We start from the raw sequence: 16,581 nt of genomic DNA on the forward strand, positions 1-16,581 counted from the left end.
AAAAATCACTCTTTTATAACATACTTGCTAATGTTCAAATCATATTTAAACAATGTATAAAATTAGATTTTTATAACACAAAGATGAATGGCTTTTCTTTCTATATCAAGCAGGCACTATCTATAAACTGAAAGCAACTATTTTTAAACTCACTTCTAAATGGATGTATTAATAGATTCCTCAGAACAGCAATTTTTTTTTTCTGAGACAGGGTTTCTCTGTGTAGCCCTGGCTGTCCTGGAACTCACTCTGTAGACCAGGCTGGACTGGAACTCAGAAATCTGCCTGCCTCTGCCTCCCAAGTGCTGGGATTAAAGGCGTGCGCCACCACTGCCTGACAGAACAGCAAATTCTATAGCTGGTGATACTTAACACTCAGCACTGGGAAAGCAAGGGGGAACAAACTGAGGCTCAAACTTGCTATGAAAAACAAAATCCGCTTGTTTATTATTATTTAGAAAGCACACATAGCAATTTATTGGAGGAAAAGAAAAAATTCAAAATAAGTGTGCATACAAATCCATCTGAAAAGAATCAGTTTCACTCCTCAAGGAACATCTATGTGAGCTTTAAAAATTGTGCATTTCTTCTCCCTCTATCCATGACTGGAGTTATGGATAAAGATATGTGGAAACATATCTCATATTCCTCAGAAATCTGTCCTCCAAATATGTGTCGTGGGCATGGCCTTTTTCTTCTTTACAGGTGTGTTCTTGGATCACGCCACAGTCTCTTTTCTCTGAGTTCGTCTCTGATGACAAGTAAGGATACTTGTGAAAGAAGATTTGCCCTTAGTTCTTGACTTTTTCTTTAATTTTTTCTGATTCTTGAGTGAGATTCCCAGCTCTTCCATGATGGCATTGAAAGAGAGACACTAGAGAGCACAAAATAAGAGAGGGTCAGCATCCTGGGACCCATGACCAACCTGCATTGACTTGTATCTCTTGTCTACTGTTTGATGAACATAAGTTACTGTTTTAAGCAGGTCCATAACTAATGGCCACCTCCCATCACCACCGCCTCCACCCACTGGCCACCTGTATTTTATACTTAAGGAAACTGAGGCAGTAAGTTAGCTCAGTAAACTATACTTTATTGACAAACATACCACTATAGAATTTCCCAGTTCAGAAAAAAAAAAAAAGCCAAAAAAACCCAAACCAATCCAAACCCAACAAAACTCAAGGCTCTCAAAATAGACAACTTACCTTTGCTGAGACAGCAAAATAGAGTTAAATTAAGGCATTTCCCCCACTGAGATGATCCAAACATTGATAGGGTTATCAAGGCATACGACACTTCAGTAATGCTATAGAAAATGAACAAACCTTCTCTACACCAAGGCTTTCTGTTTTGCTCCCATGAAACCTTACTTTGTTCCTAAAATAAAATCTAAGTCTTGATGACTTTCCTTTCTGATAAAAAAAAAAGAAAAAACACAATTTTAAATTGTATATTTTCTCCAAAAAAATCCAAACCACCAGAGATTCTGGCAGCAGCAATGACGCAGCTGGGGTTGAAATGGAAAAATAATGGTGCTACACAAAGAAAGATGGAGGGATGGTGGAGCAATGTTAAACATGTAGAAAAATAGATAGATACATATTTCCATTGCAATATGCTATGTGTATCTGCATGCATACTATATAAAGAGCCAATACAAGGTAATTCGCCATCATTTCTTCTATCCAAGATAAGTTCTTTGGACACATTTCTGTCTACAGCTTTACTTTTTGATGAGATTACTCTGAAAACCTTCTCCAGTGGGATAAGGCTGGACAGAAGGACAAAAATGGCAGGATCCAATTATATGAAGTATCTGAAATTGTCCAACTCACAGAAACACAAAATGGTCACAGCATGGCCAGGGGCTGGGGCTGGGAAATGGGACATTGCTATTGACTGGCTATAGAGTGTCTCTTTCGAGAACGAGCTATTTCCAAAGATCTGCTGTAAAACCTTTATCATGCTGGACAATACTGCATTGTGCACTTCAGCTTTGCTAAGTGTGTAGAGTCCTCAACTCTTGTGCTGCTGTCTTAAAAACACAATTCCAGAGTGATAGAAAACCTTTCGATTAGATGATGTGTGTGCAGGCGTTGCTCCTATGAGATTAGCTCCAGCACAGACATGGCTGCTGGTCAGCTGACTGCACACAGCCAGGCGTTTCCTTCCCCACAGGAAGATATTGACCTCCTGGGTTTGGAAAAGTCTAAGTGTTGGTGTTTTGACTTACACTTTAAGAAAATGTAGTCTGAAACGTTCTTGATATATCTAGATAAAAAAGCAGTTGTAGCTTCTACTTGATTCAAAAGCCCAAGAAACAAATTTAGGCTTTAGATACAAACCTTTTTGAAAAAAAATCTAGTGATTAATGAGAGACTTTCATCTTTGAAGCATGTATTCATAGGATTTGATTTTCACTTTCATTTGCTATGACACTAAAAACAGAAAATCCAGATGGCACTTGCTGGTTCCCTGTCAGTTTAGGTATTCAGCGGCTACAGGAGTTCCCTGTACCTGTTAATTCAAAAAGACTACCAGAGTTGTATCACAAATGAAATATAGCTATTTGGAGCATTATGCTATGTAAAAATTTATATACTTCAGCCAAGGTCAGATGAATGTCTGTAGCATCATTTTGATAGATTGTGTTTTGTTAAGGTTTTTGATCTGAAATTTAAACACAAGGATTATTTGTTTGTTTATTTATTTATTTATTTATTTATTTATTTATTTATTTATTGTGTCCCTGGACATTTCCGATTTCAGAATGATCATTTAAATGGAGAGACAAGATAAAGGAAAATAAGAGTGTCAAGATTTTATAAATATTATTTCATCCAAACCTTGTTTCACCCATTAGGTAGATGGGCAGAAATTATTATTGGAAATACTAAGAGAAAACAAAAAAGGAAATACAATATAACTCCATTTATATGGACTGATAGCCTCAACTTCTTTCAGTGAAAATCATAAATATTTAGATTTTTAAAAAGTCACAATAAGAATTTTGTAAACTTTTTCTCCATAAAACATATTGCAAAAATTATTGTCTTGCTTTTGTTTTAACTCCTATGGATTTAAATTTAACTATTCATATTATTTTGAATTCAAACAGTAAAATTTAACTAAAAACTGTAGCTTCACACAGTGAAGGAAGTGTTGGCTGGGTGCTCCCTTCGTTATTTTGGATAGAGAGATCATATTCGATTTTCATCTATTTTCAATCTCAATTTATCTGATTTTCAATTTCAATCATAACCTTCAATTGTTATTTTCTTTAAAACAGCATTCTCTTCCAAAGTTTAGACTGCCTTAAAATACAACAATCATTATGTTTTGATCAAAAGTACTTATTCATTTATTTTAGTGTGAGAATGAGGAAACCTCATTTTACACGTGGTCTGGCTTTGTCTTTGGTAGCAGACTTTTGACACTGATTTTGTCTCTGACTGTCAAAAAGAAAATGGCAAGATACTGGGGCTGACCTTTTGCTTCCAAAATTTTGATGCAGCCACAAGGAAAAATGGCCTCTAAGGTCCCTGTCGGTCTGAGCACAGTAAATGACAGGACTTCGCAGTCTCCAGAAATGAAACAGTGAAGGTCATTGCTCAGCCCACAGGGGTATGTCAGGGTAGCATGGCTAGGCTCACATCCATTAGATTTTCAGCCTTGTATAATCCCAGAATGCACACTAAATTCTATTGTTTTAGTCTTCCTTCCTTCCTTCCCTCCTTCCCTCTTTCTATTCTTTCCCTCCTTCCTTCCTTCCTTCCTTGCTGCCTGCCTTCCTTCCTTCCTTCCTTCCTCCCTCCCTCCCTCCCTTCCTTCCTTTCTTCCTTCCTTCTCTCCTTCTCTGTCCCTCCCTCCCTCCCCTTTAGCCTCTTTCTTTCTTTCTTTCTTTCTTTCTTTCTTTCTTTCTTTCTTTCTTTCTTTCTTTCTTTCTTTCTTTCTTTCTTTCTTTCTTCCTTCCTTCCTTCCTTCCTTTCTTCCCTCCTTCCCTCCCTCCCTCCTCTCCTCTAGCCTTTCTTTCTTTCTTTCTTTCTTTCTTTCTTTCTTTCTTTCTTTCTTTCTTTCTTCCTTCCTTCCTTCCTTCCTTCCTTCCTTCCTTCCTTCCTTTCTTCCCTCCTTCCCTCCCTCCCTCCTTTCCTCTAGCCTTTCTTTCTTTCTTTCTTTCTTTCTTTCTTTCTTTCTTCCTTCCTTCCTTCCTTCCTTCCTTTCTTCCCTCCTTCCTTCCCTCCCGCCTCTCCTCTAGCCCTTCCTTCCTTCCTTCTTTCTTTCTTTCTTTCTTTCTTTCTTTCTTTCTTTCTTTCTTTCTTTCTTTCTCTCTCTCTCTTTCTTTCTGTCTTTCTTTCTCTCTCTCTCTCTCTCTTTCTTTCTTTCTTTCTTTCTTTCTTTCTTTCTTTCTTTCTTTCTTTCTTCCTTCCTTCCTTCCTTCCTTCCTTCCTTTCTTCCTTCCTTCCTTTCTTTCTCTCCTTCTTTCTTTTGGCACTGGGCATTTCTGATGTCAGGATGATAATTTAAAGGGAGGAACATGATATATCTAGGTAAATAGCATTTGTGACTTCTACTTGATTCAAAAGTTCCATATGCAAATTTGGGTTTGGAATCTTTAGGAGCTCCTTCCTATTCACTGAGCCAGGGACACACTGATTTTTAAAGTGATGGTTTAAATTTTAAATTTCTAGATGCTACTTTTGACAGAAAGTATGAAGCATTCGGTCGATCACCTTTCTTTAGTGGCAGTGCGATGGCAGACAGAGAATCCTGCAGTTGTTTGTTCTCCCCTGCTTTTTGGAGTAGAGATGCTGCTGCTGTACTTCTGGCTGTAGGCGTGTTTATTGCTGGAGGGTGGTGCTCACATTTCTAACATATCTTTACATGGCAACGAGTTACAGTTTGGAATTGGCCACTAGGGGCAGAATGCTGGAGTTGAAACTTAGTAGCTTACTTACACTGGGAAGATATTTTTTTTTTAACTCAATTTCTTTGTTTAGAAAATGGCACTGTAGTAGAGCGTTTTGCCTAGAGCTATCAGTGAAAATTCAGTAAAGCAAGTTGTGTGTGTGTGTGTGTGTGTGTGTGTGTGTGTGTGTGTGAGAGAGAGAGAGAGAGAGAGAGAGAGAGAGAGAGAATAAGAGAGAATAATGTCATGCCAGCCACATTGTAAATAGGTTTATTATAATACCATTGTATCACTGCAGTGAAGATATTTCAACTCTGGCAGTCATCTCTAACTGTTTCATGTTTTAGAGAGAAGGAGACAATGAAAAAGTGGATGCTTCTTTGAGTCAAGTGGTTGTCTGCCCTTCCGTGCAACAATTCCTCTCAGTTGTTTAGAGTGTGTTTTATTTAAACTAGATCCTATGCGTATCTGAACCTGAAAATTTCAACATTCATGATCACCGTCCTTTTCCAGTTCATACCATGTCTCAGTGCTTATGTGTGAAACAGCAGGGTGGAAACTGTGTTGAAGGAAGAGTCAGTGCTCAGATATTGGACAGGAGTGAATGCTGAGTACAGTCGATTGTTATTTAAGTTCACACTATGACAGATTACTATGAAGGCTGTAGGAAAACTCACTTGTAAATGAACTTGTACTAAAACTATTTTATTCAATTTATAGAGTTCAAAGATAAAGTGAGGTGTGGGGTATGTGTGTGGGGTGTGATGTGTGTGTGTGTGTGTGTGTTGTGGTGTGTATGTATGTGTGATGTGTATGTGGTGTGGCATGTGTATGTGTGTGTGAGGTATGTGTGTGTGTGGTGTGTGCTGTGTGCTGTGTGTGATGTGTGTGTGTGTGTGTGCTGTGTGCTGTGTGTGTGTGGTGTGTGTGTATTGTGTTGTGATGTGTTGTATTGTGTGTGTTGTGGTGTGTGTGTTGTCTGTGTGTGTGTGTGGTGTTTGATGTGTGATATGTGTGTGTGTGGTGTGGCATGTGTGTGTTGTCTGTGTATGTGTGTGTTGTGTGATATGTGTGTGTGGTGTGGCATGTGTGTGTTGTCTGTGTATATGTGTGATGTGTGTTGTGTGATGTGTGTGTGTATGTGGTGTGGTGTGTGCGTGGTGTCTGTGTGTGTGGTGTGGTGTGTACGTGGTGTCTGTGTGTGTGGTGTGGTGTGTGCGTGGTGTCTGTGTGTGTGTGGTATGTGATGTGTGTGTGTGTGTGTGGTATGTGGTGTGTGATGTGTGTGTGTGATGTGTGTGTGGTGTGGCATGTATGTGTTGTCTGTGTGTGTGTGTGCTGTGTGCTGTGCATGTGTGTGTGTTATGTTGTGGTGTGTGTGTGATGTCTGTGTGTGTGGTGTTTGATGAGTGATGTGTGTGTGTATGTGGTGTGGTGTGTGCGTGGTTTCTGTGTGTGTGTGTGTGTGTGTGTGTTGTGGTGTGTGTGTTTGTGTGTGTTGTCTGTGTGTGTGTGGTGTTTGATGTGTGATATGTGTGTATGTGGTGTGGCATGTGTGTGGTGTCTGTGGATGTGTGTGGTATGTGCTGTGTGATGTGTGTGTGTGGTATGGTGTGTGCATGGTGTCTGTGTGTGTGTCTGTGTGTGTGTGTGTGTGTGTAAAACTTCTCTTTTAGAGGAAAGGAACTGAGCAACACACTCTTCGAGCTGAGACCCAAACAGGTCGTTCATCTCGAGCAGGAGCTCTCCTGCTTTCTACAGGTCGAAGGACATGCTTAGTGCATTCCTCTTCCTTGCTACGCCTGATCTGAGCATTTCTCTCATATGCCCTTTCCTGCCTGCTAGTTTCTCTCACTTTCCCTTTTTAGTTGCTGACTTCATGGTGCCTTCTTTAGCTTAGCCCCAGATGTTTGATTTCATGGTGCTAGTGTGAGTCTGAATGAGAATTATGCAGTCTCTCCCTATACCTCAAATTGTCTTACTGTGGCTGTTGTCCTGTGAGGGATGGGTGTTAGCGCTCTGGCTGTACCTCATTGTAGAGCACGAAGCTCTAGGTGCAATACCCAGTACTGTGTGACATAAATCATTTTTAAAAACCAATCAAGTTCTTTGGCTTTTCAAATAAACTATATCAGAAAAATCTAAAACAACAACAACAAAAATGTTCCAGAAGAGATTTTCCCCTCACAGTGTCAAGAAAAATTCTGTATTAGAATGTTATGTGAATTTACAGTATTTTAGGACCTAGGTTTTCTCTGATAGACTTCATACTAGTTATCAATTGACACAAGTACACTTAGCATTTACACATTTACATATTTTGTTTCCTATGTGCATTTAGAAAAATATTTAGGAAAAGTATTTTGATGCTCATAATTTTGTGATCTCTCCCCAACAGCTTTTCTTTCTTTCTTTCTTTCTTTCTTTTTTTTTCTTTTTTAAAGGAGCTGTAGCCAATAACATAAGAAGCCTAGCTAGCAATATAGTAACTCCTTATGCTGAGATAGTTTTTCCCCCATTAATTCAAATACATAAAGTGCTCTGTGACATTGTTGATAAATTTTCATGTTAAACATGATAAGAAAAAGGTTAGTGATGTCATTTTAGAAATTTAAAATCATCCACTGTATTTGTGAGCTTTTAAAAGCAAACTATGATTTCAATATTTTTTTTGGAAATACCATTTTCAGTAAAATTGAGATATAAGAGAAATACATTTCCAAGAACCAAGGGGATTATTGTTCATAGTAGAAGCTTTGTCATGGTGTGGTCGCATTACTGTTTTGTTCCATGGAGTCTAAGTCTCAGTGAGTTTTCTTTTAAAGTAAGAAATTCCAAACATTCAGAATCTTAGCCTTGGCTTTTATCTTGCAGTCTGTTGGTCAGCAAGCCTAGAATGTTCAATATGGTGTGGGCTTAAAGACAGAGAAACCTATAAAAGAACCGGATCAGAACAAACCTGAGTAGACATGTCCTACCACAAGGCTTTTAGAGGAATGGTCACCTACTTGTACTAAGGCTTTATTTTGTCACAGGAATACTGATATGAGACTGAGAATAAAGATGACCTCCTCTCCCCCAAAACATAGTAAAGGAAGGCAGATAAGGGCCATTCCTGTGGCACTTATGCATGAGCTGTCTCATGACAGCTTCTTGTGGTCCATAATAATTTGGGTACCATTTGCCTTGACATTATTATTTTTCTGAGTTCATTCAGAACCTGTGGGTTACCTTTCAATCACCTGTCCATGCATCAAAAGGCTGACTGCTGATCATATTCTTAGCTTCCAGAACAGTGGTCATATATTAACTGTGCCTGAGAGCTAGTGTGGGAACTGTTCTTATCCATACTGGAAATCCTGGGGTAGAGGAGATGTAGGCCCTGAGAAGCCATTCCACAGCTTGGCTACCATATCTCTGAACCTAGATATCTTCGTTGTCCAGATCATTTCTCTGTACCTTTGATGCTGCTTTGAACTGGCCCCTCATAGGTAATTAATGTAAAGCTCTGATCTTTTCTTCCCCTGGCATGTAACCAGTGTGTTCTTCCTATAACTCCACAAGTTGTCACCTCTAGGTCTTCTGTTTCCTTCTTTTTTACACTTTCCCCCTTTTCTAGGACCTGAAACAAGGATCATTGACTTTTCAGAGCCTAGATGGAAGGTTCACCATCTGCAGGAATTCATTCCTGAACATTTTCAGTTTTCCTGTCCAGGCTGTCTATCGGACAGTAAATACAAACCTGAGAGCATGCAGGACTGCCCAACAACCCGAGAAGCCCAATGGCCTTCTTTCTGGTTTATCTTTATTTAAAGGTTGACATGGGAAATGCATTTTCCTATCATAATAAATACATTGTGGGATAGCATACTGAATCCAAATAGAATTTAAAGTTTTAAAGAAATTATTCATATCGGTTCCCCTGGCAGGGCTATGAACTCATACATTCAGGTAATGAGTACACGTAAATTCACTCTGCCTAAACAGTACGGATGATTTCATGGCAGTCTCTGAGAGGTTAGCGCTGAAGCAGTTGAGCATTTTGATATTAATTCATGTGTTCTTTACTCATATTTCTGAATTTCGACCATTTCCCTCCACCTTTAAAGCTGTAATGTGAACTTTTTGTAAGACTTGTCCTGGAGGTAGCGATGCTAGATCTCCAGGGAGAGGATTCGAATCTTTACATTCTTAAATACACTTTGTGCAACTGTTAGAAGATTCGTCAGGCTTTGAACCTGTTTTTATAATAGCTGTTTGTTTGCAAGCAGGGGAGACCAAAGCAGATGATCTGAATTGCACATTTGACCTCAGAGATCCAGCTTTGAGCTGTAATGACAGCTCACAGGTAGAACAAAGAATGGTTCACGAAGGCACAGCTGTATATCTGCTTCAAGGAGTACAGCCATGGAACAAGAGGAGCTGGTCCCAGGTATGGGGAGTAATTGGGAAGCAACCCCTTACCTTTCACTCACCACTTTGCTTGAGTCAGATGTCCATGGCCTCTGAAGGGCACGTTAGAGCACATGGAACTTTTCTTGCTCCAGAAAGGAAACAAGAGCTACTGATGAGCAGAGAGAGAAGGATGTACAATGACCTACTTCAGTCCTGTCACTGGAGGCAAAGACATTTTCCGCAGAGGGGACGGGCATCATGCACACTTTGCAAAGGTCAGCAACTCTCCTTGCAGAGATACACTTTCACTATAGCATAAGCCACTCACAGTAGCTTTCTTGTCTCTGGTGTCACTGAATGATGCCAGGATAGTTCATTCCTCAATGCTTTTGCTTCTCTCTGGCTTTCAGCCCTGCCTGGCATGATCTTATAGGGAGTCTTTCATGAGAAGGGCCTGGTCTATTTTTTTTCAAACCTTTCCATAAATGAGGTAGGGCCATGAAAATAAATTTGCAAAAGCATTTTCCTCTTCTGTAGAATGGCTAGCTCTACCATTTGCTCAGAAGTAGGGTTTTAATTGCTTGTAGTGCTTGTTCATGGTGTCTTCAATTCAGAAGCACCAACTTGTATCTACTGTGGTGGACATGCATTTTCTTGAGCTATCAACTAACATGTTAAAAAGTGTGTTTTTTAAAACATATGATTCCATTAGGTAAGAAGCCATAACTCAGCTTGATGGTTTTCTATCAGACCTTGTCAGATCAAGAAAATCCACTTTTGGTTGGAGATGTTTTCCTTTGGTTAATAGAGCAGCTAACTCAGGCCTCTCTGTTTACTGCCTCAACCTGTTCTTCCAACTTTTCTTTCTGAAGGCAGTCTGGAATTAGGAGAGGTGTCTAAAGGGCTTGGGAGCCACTACTATCTTACCACGTCCTGGTTGTTCAGCTTTCACTGGTGTGACATCTGTTACTTCGGGGACATTGCTATATCTTGGCTAAGTCACTTGAGATACCTGTGGCTCTAATGGTCTCTTAATGCTCTATGTGTCAACCTACTATGATTCTGTAAACCCTCCAACAGGCTTTTTTTTTTTCCCTGAAGGAGGGCATGATATTTTTGGTATTGTCTCTGTTGTAACTTTGAGAAAGTCTTTTTGAAGCTCTCCATAGACTTGCTGGCTATATATTGGTGTTCTGCCGTTCTAGAGACAGTCAGATGGAAGATTTCTCTATAAACCGTACCACTTCCTACATTCTCCATATTGAAGCCAATAAGGTATTTCTTTTCACCATTACCTAAGGCCTCTTCTGAGATTTCCTTTTTTTCTGTTCTGTCTTGAGTTGGGAGTAGACTCTGGAATGGTCTTTAGAAATTCAAGTAGCATCTAAGCATGAGTAGTTCCCCCTCAGCGCCGTCTTTTCTTCCAATGGTGAGAAATTGGGGAAGGGGAACAAAATAAGATAGGAAAACAGCATTGTCTATGCTCCTCCAGTGTCTGAATTTGAATTTCGGCTACTTATAAAGTACTCAAATTAGGACTGTTGATTTATTCAATGAAACATCTGGATCCTGCGGTTAAACGTCATGCATCCCAGGAGGCCTGCTGGGTTATAAATTTGAAGTCACTTGGTTCTCAAATGCTGAAAGGTTGACTGCTCTTTATCTCGATAAAGCAAATATGGGGAGGGCAAGGTGATGGAAAACAAATGCAGGCTCTCCCTTTCGACTCTCTTTTCCAGTCTTCTTAGGTTCTGCTTTCAGACTTGGGTCCTACCACGTAGGGTCCTACCTGCCCTGTTAGTTTTTCCTTTACCAGTTTGCATGTCATCAATTCTATGCTTCCAAGAACTGTCTATGTGCATGCCTCTTTGTCACTCTCTGTGTCTGTGTCTGTGTCTGTGTCTGTCTCTGACTCTGTCTCTGTCTGTCTGTCTGTCTGTCTGTCTCTGTCTCTCTGTGTTTCTGTTTCTCTTTGTGTGTATGTGTGTGTGTGTTGACTTAATATATAGATTCATTATAGCTGAGGATGATCCACTTCTGCAGTGTCACTGTTTGGAACAATTTGCATATGTTCTGTTGTATGGGCATCTCCTCACTCTTGATGCTGTGTTGTCTGACTGGATCTTTTTCTGTCCATAGAAGGCCTTTCACTGAACTGTACTGTCAGTGCAATGTAATCCCGCTTACCATCATAAAAATGTAATATGTTCAGCAGATACGCAGAGCCATCTTAAAACACATATGCTAAGGATTTTATTTTCACTCTACTTTTGATATGTTATTTCCTTTCCATTTTTCTAGTATATTTTATTTATTTATTTATTTATTTATTGAGATAGTAACCTCAAATTCTGTCTAAAGTTGAGGGAACAGGTTGGGGAAAGCAAATTCACTTCATCAGAGTCCCATGCCCATTGAGCAGCAGTATGGAGAACTGAACTGTTTTAATTCTCAAGACTTTTTAATTCTATTGGGTCACATAGGATATTTAGAGTAGGGTTTATAAGACAGCATTATTATTATTTATGTATGGAAGGAGGGATTTGTAGATGAATACTAAATGGCTCCTCATTTCTGTGATACTAGTGTTTGGGTTTCTATGAAAAGGCAGTCTTTCCACCAATACAAAAACAACTGGCTCCTGCATCATTTGTTAAATAAGTTGATCAGACCAAAAAGGAAACAACGGAGCTGTGGACACTACAAAGCACATAGAAAGGTGCCAGACTCTGGCAGACTCCTTGTGCACAGCAGTTTCTTAGTTTCTGTGGTTGTAAACCCCTCGGAGATCAGATCAGGGAAGCTTTCTGTTTAGAAGCTAATTATTTCATATTTAAGATAGTTAAATTTGAAAATGTCATTCAATTGGAAAATTGGGAAGAAAGGCAACTTCGGCTAAGTTTATTCAACTGTCCTCATTGTTGAGGAAACTACAGTAACTTCCCTCAGTCCCCCTGCTTTCCATTAGTAGTTTTGCTGCACACACATTGTGAGGCCCAGGACTGCTGTTAGGTAGTTTAGGCATCAGTTGGATTCAGCCTTCCATCAGTGAAGTTCAAGTTTGGCAAGGTGTGAAAGCATGCGGCGGTGCAACTGCAGGGTTGGCTTGCTCTTCCCAGCACGTTCTAACCCTTGTAATTAGAAATGCTTTGAAAGGTTAAGAAAGGACCACCTTGTCCATATTGCCAGTTTCTATGGAAGGAATTTTGAAAGCCGAAACGGTTTTAATTCCTGTGAATCTGGACATAACAATCCACAGATGTGTGAGGCTTAGTGAGGTAGCTCCTACAGGTGAGCTCCAATGTCAGCAGGAAGCAGGGGCCCTTTACTCTCTGCAAGAGATTAATGTATGGTGCCTTTTGCAGCAACTAGGTGTACTAGAAAGCAGTACAGGAAAATTGTTTTCTTTCCCTTTGCTTCTCCGTGTTCAGGCTTACTAGCAAACAGACCTTGTAGTATAAACACCACATGCTTGGAAATTAATTGGAATTCACTGTAGTATTGCATTATGACTCATAAACAATATAACATAATGCTTGTCAAATACAGTGAGGATTTCTGAAAATGATTTTCTTGAATAAGTTTATAATCATAGGAGTCCAGCCAATTTTCATATTGTTTGTGTAGTTTTACTGAAGAAAATGTTAAAATTCAATTTGTAATTTTAGTCTAAAACAGCAAAGTGCAAAACGAAGCTTCATTATTTTTCTTCTTTGGATTAGGTGACTGACAGACGTATGAAGAAACAAATGAATATAATGTTATTATTACTGATGCCTTCGTTCAGTCTTTTAATACCATTCTGCCTCTCTGCTTGACTTTAAGGAGTATTTTAAAAATATAACTCATAACCTGCTACTGTTGTAAATGGAAATGCTTTCAAAGGTTAAGAAAGGACCGTCTTGCCCATATTGCCAGTTTCTATGGAAGGAATTTTGAAAGCCGAAAAATTGTGTTATAAAAATTGATGCGTACCATCTAACTTAACAAAACTGCTATGTTCAAGGGAGGATTTTTATTTATTTATTTATAAGAGCTCATGTTTGCCAAGTGCTTTAAAGTAAAGCAGCTGTACTCAGGATTATTGTGAAATAAATTTATGTTAAAAAAAAAAAAAAAACCTATCAAACAATCCTTAGCATTCAAGATAGTTCAAGACTCATGTGTATGACCTGATTTTGGAGAAAATTAATACATTCAAGTTAACTTTAATGGAAACCAATGCATATAGTGAATTTTAAATATTCATTTTCCGGCTTGGTGAAACCTGCCAATTCCTGGCTGTGTCCACCAAGTGAACACATGGAGTGTGAGTGTACGAACTGCACATCCCTCCTCCAGATGATTGTGATTTACACTAAATTCTCTGAACCAATGATGCAAATATCATTTGATGGCTTTTGTTCTAGATTTCACTTGAAACGCAATGGACCTGGTAGAGGTCAATGTGGTCTCAGCAGTTATTGCCATGGCAACAAGAACTGGTTGTTAGAAGGTTGGACAAAACAAAGGAGAAGTAGAAAAAAAAAAAAACATCAACAAAGGCCCAAGGCAGCAACAACCTACTTACTTGATCATTGTGAGTAAAGATGGATCTATGTTTTACCAATAAATGTTGAGATTATCAATATCATGAAGTTTCTGTCTTAAAGATACACAATTTTTCGTGGATTCTCCACATAGATGGTCCATTATATATCAAATGCCAAATATGCCTGTGTGTGTATGTATGTATGTATGTATGTATGTATGCATGTATGATCTGTCACTTAGAATTAGTAGCTCCATTTTTGGTTTGAGTCAATTCACACAAAGCAATGATTAATTGGGATCCAACGTCCTATTTAAACTACTGATTATTGAGTCATAACTTTACTTGACTACTAGAAACAACTGAATGTCTCAAATGATTGCAGTTGCCTTGCCCTAACCTCGCACTAGAGTTTACTGTGTGGAGAGACTGCACAAAGCTACTCCGATAAATCATCATATCTTCATCATGCAGGCCCTCCCCTGAGTGTAGTGACTTGGCTGTTCATTTTAAACATGTGCTCAGAGAAAATTGGACAGTGTTTGATTATTTATATTCATAATCCCATTTTCTAAATCTGGATTGATCTTAAGATGCTGATCATTTCTGACTGCTCATGTGACCAGAGAGAATTATTTAATTATTCTATAGGAGGCCATATTTGTTGACCAGTATTTAATATAAAGAGTAGTTTTATGTTCTATGCCATGATGTGATTTCATTGTTCTCATGATAGATTTAGAGAGTGTCATATGGGGACAGAGGTCTTGCCAGTTGCTTCTAGAAAAGACACTATGACCTAAGGGCATGAGAGATACTGAATAGGTTGGAAATTCTTCATCCATGATACCATATTGAATATACTAAACTACCACATGGTGAGGGAATGTTGAGTTTGGTTCCCTCTGTGTTATTTATCCATGAAAACTTCATTAAGTGCTTGCCAGTGGCACCTATTTTGATAAATACTTCTTCAAAGCAACCTTGTGCTGGGCGTGGTGGCGCACGCCTTTAATCCCAGCACTCGGGAGGCAGAGGCAGGCGGATTTCTGAGTTCGAGGCCAGCCTCGTCTACAAAGTGAGTGCCAGGACAGCCAGGGCTACACAGAGAAACCCTGTCCCGAAAAACCAAAAAAAAAAAAAAAACAAAAAAAAAACAAAGCAACCTTGTGTTCTTAGAAGGTGACCTCCTAGTGTTAGATGTTTGAAAACGGAAGCTGGAAAATATTTAGCAACTGAAACACAGTGATTCTACATAATGATGTCACATGTGGCTGTGCTTGAACCAGCGTTTGGACAACTTATAAAATTCTCTTTTAACTGTATTTTCATGACTCAAGGTTCTGGACTCCAATATCCATTACTTCTGATAATAAAGCTGAATTAAAATCACAGAAAGGATCAAATGTGATGTGTGTATAAACATTTGGAAAACTATAAAGTACTATATAAATGTCAGAATTAGAGAGCATACAGTCTAAAACAAATCCAAAATATCATTTATTTATTTATTTATCTAAAATTTTTTTTGAGACAAGTGTCCCGTGACCCAGGCTTCCCTTAAATTCAATATGTAGTTCATCCTGATTTTCTAATCCTCCAGCTTTTACCTCTTGTGTGTTGGGGTTATAGTCTTGTGTCACCATAGATGGTTGTATGCATAACCAGGACTGGGAAGCACCACACAAGCCCCAAGTGAGCTAGGTAAGCATTCTCCAAATGAGCTCCATTCCAAGTCCTCATAATGCTAACTTTGGAAGGAAATTGCTTCTTTACTCGTCTCTGAATCAAACTTAAGAATGGTCTATGAAGGAAGGTGAATTTTGCTAGTTATTGCCAGTTTGAGTTTTCTGTATCATCAGTCACTCAGAAGATTTTATAGCCACTTTGATGTATTAAATAGATTTTGGGAAATAAACTTAAGCACCTTGTGGATTCTGTCTGCTGAGTCAATAAGTCATGAAACTAAGGCTAGTGTAGCCTTTATCCTGCCCGGTAATCTGATTCTATTGATCCTGAAAATGTCAATTCCGATTAGAGACACACAGCAGCCTTTCCCCACTTCAATAAGAGTAAATAAATAGTAATATGATTTTTAGGCATTTTCATAAGGGCTAATTTATTTAAAGAACAAGGCCGGGAAGCAATCAGTGTAGGACTCAATTGTTCTGATCATGCTTTACTGAGGAAAATATAAATTTGATTGGAAGGAGCTGTGACTAAGATCCTAGAACCCATTTAAAGCTAAGCTAGGAGGTCATGCAGCATGATTGTCCAGATGCCAAAAACCTCCTTCTCTGGAGTGTATTCTAGGGGATCGCTTGAGAAGTCAAGAGGCAATCTGACAGAGAGCAAAGACCAACAGATTCCATACTGAAAGGGGAGGAAATGCAGCTCAATTCCCCTCCTCTCTGCCAGGGGGGAATGAACTCAGTGCAAACAGCAGACACTCTCTGTCACACCACATCAAGCATGCCACTGGCTTTCTGTGTCACCAAGCTGAGGTGGCCTGGGGATTGTTCACTTTGAATGCAGGTAGAAAATAAATCTGCAGAGACCCATGACTAACGCATATGGAAATTGTCTCTGGTATTTATTCTCTCCCCCTTGCCCGCCTCTACGACACACTTAGAATGTATTAATGATGGTGATGCATCCAGGGACATGAATGTGAACTTGGCAAGGCTCAGAAAAGATGGCTTTAAGAAGAACTACTCTGTCTTAGGTGAGTGGGAAGAAAGTGCAG

At 39.2% G+C, this 16,581-nt stretch overlaps 1 protein-coding gene and 1 long non-coding RNA gene across 4 annotated transcripts in view; one reads left to right on the forward strand and one right to left on the reverse strand.

Annotated features, from left to right (window-relative positions):
* Positions 1 to 16,581, forward strand: part of LOC147000676 (uncharacterized) — a 79,484-nt gene that overhangs the window by 38,468 nt on the left and 24,435 nt on the right. The gene's annotated exons all lie outside the window — the stretch shown is intronic.
* Grik1 (glutamate ionotropic receptor kainate type subunit 1) overlaps positions 467 to 16,581 on the reverse strand; it is a 411,505-nt gene continuing 395,390 nt past the window's right edge. For 2 of the 3 annotated variants that reach the window (XM_085832163.1, XM_085832162.1), the window contains one exon: positions 467 to 874. In XM_085832163.1, coding sequence (XP_085688289.1) covers positions 719 to 874 — 156 coding nt within the window. In that variant the 3' untranslated portion in view covers positions 467 to 718. The remainder of the gene's footprint in view (positions 875 to 16,581) is intronic. The other variant, XM_085832164.1, reaches the window with a different exon arrangement.

Source organism: Mus caroli, unplaced genomic scaffold (assembly GCF_978045245.1).
Source record: "Mus caroli unplaced genomic scaffold, Mus_caroli_1 scaffold_17, whole genome shotgun sequence".
NCBI lineage: Eukaryota > Metazoa > Chordata > Mammalia > Rodentia > Muridae > Mus > Mus caroli.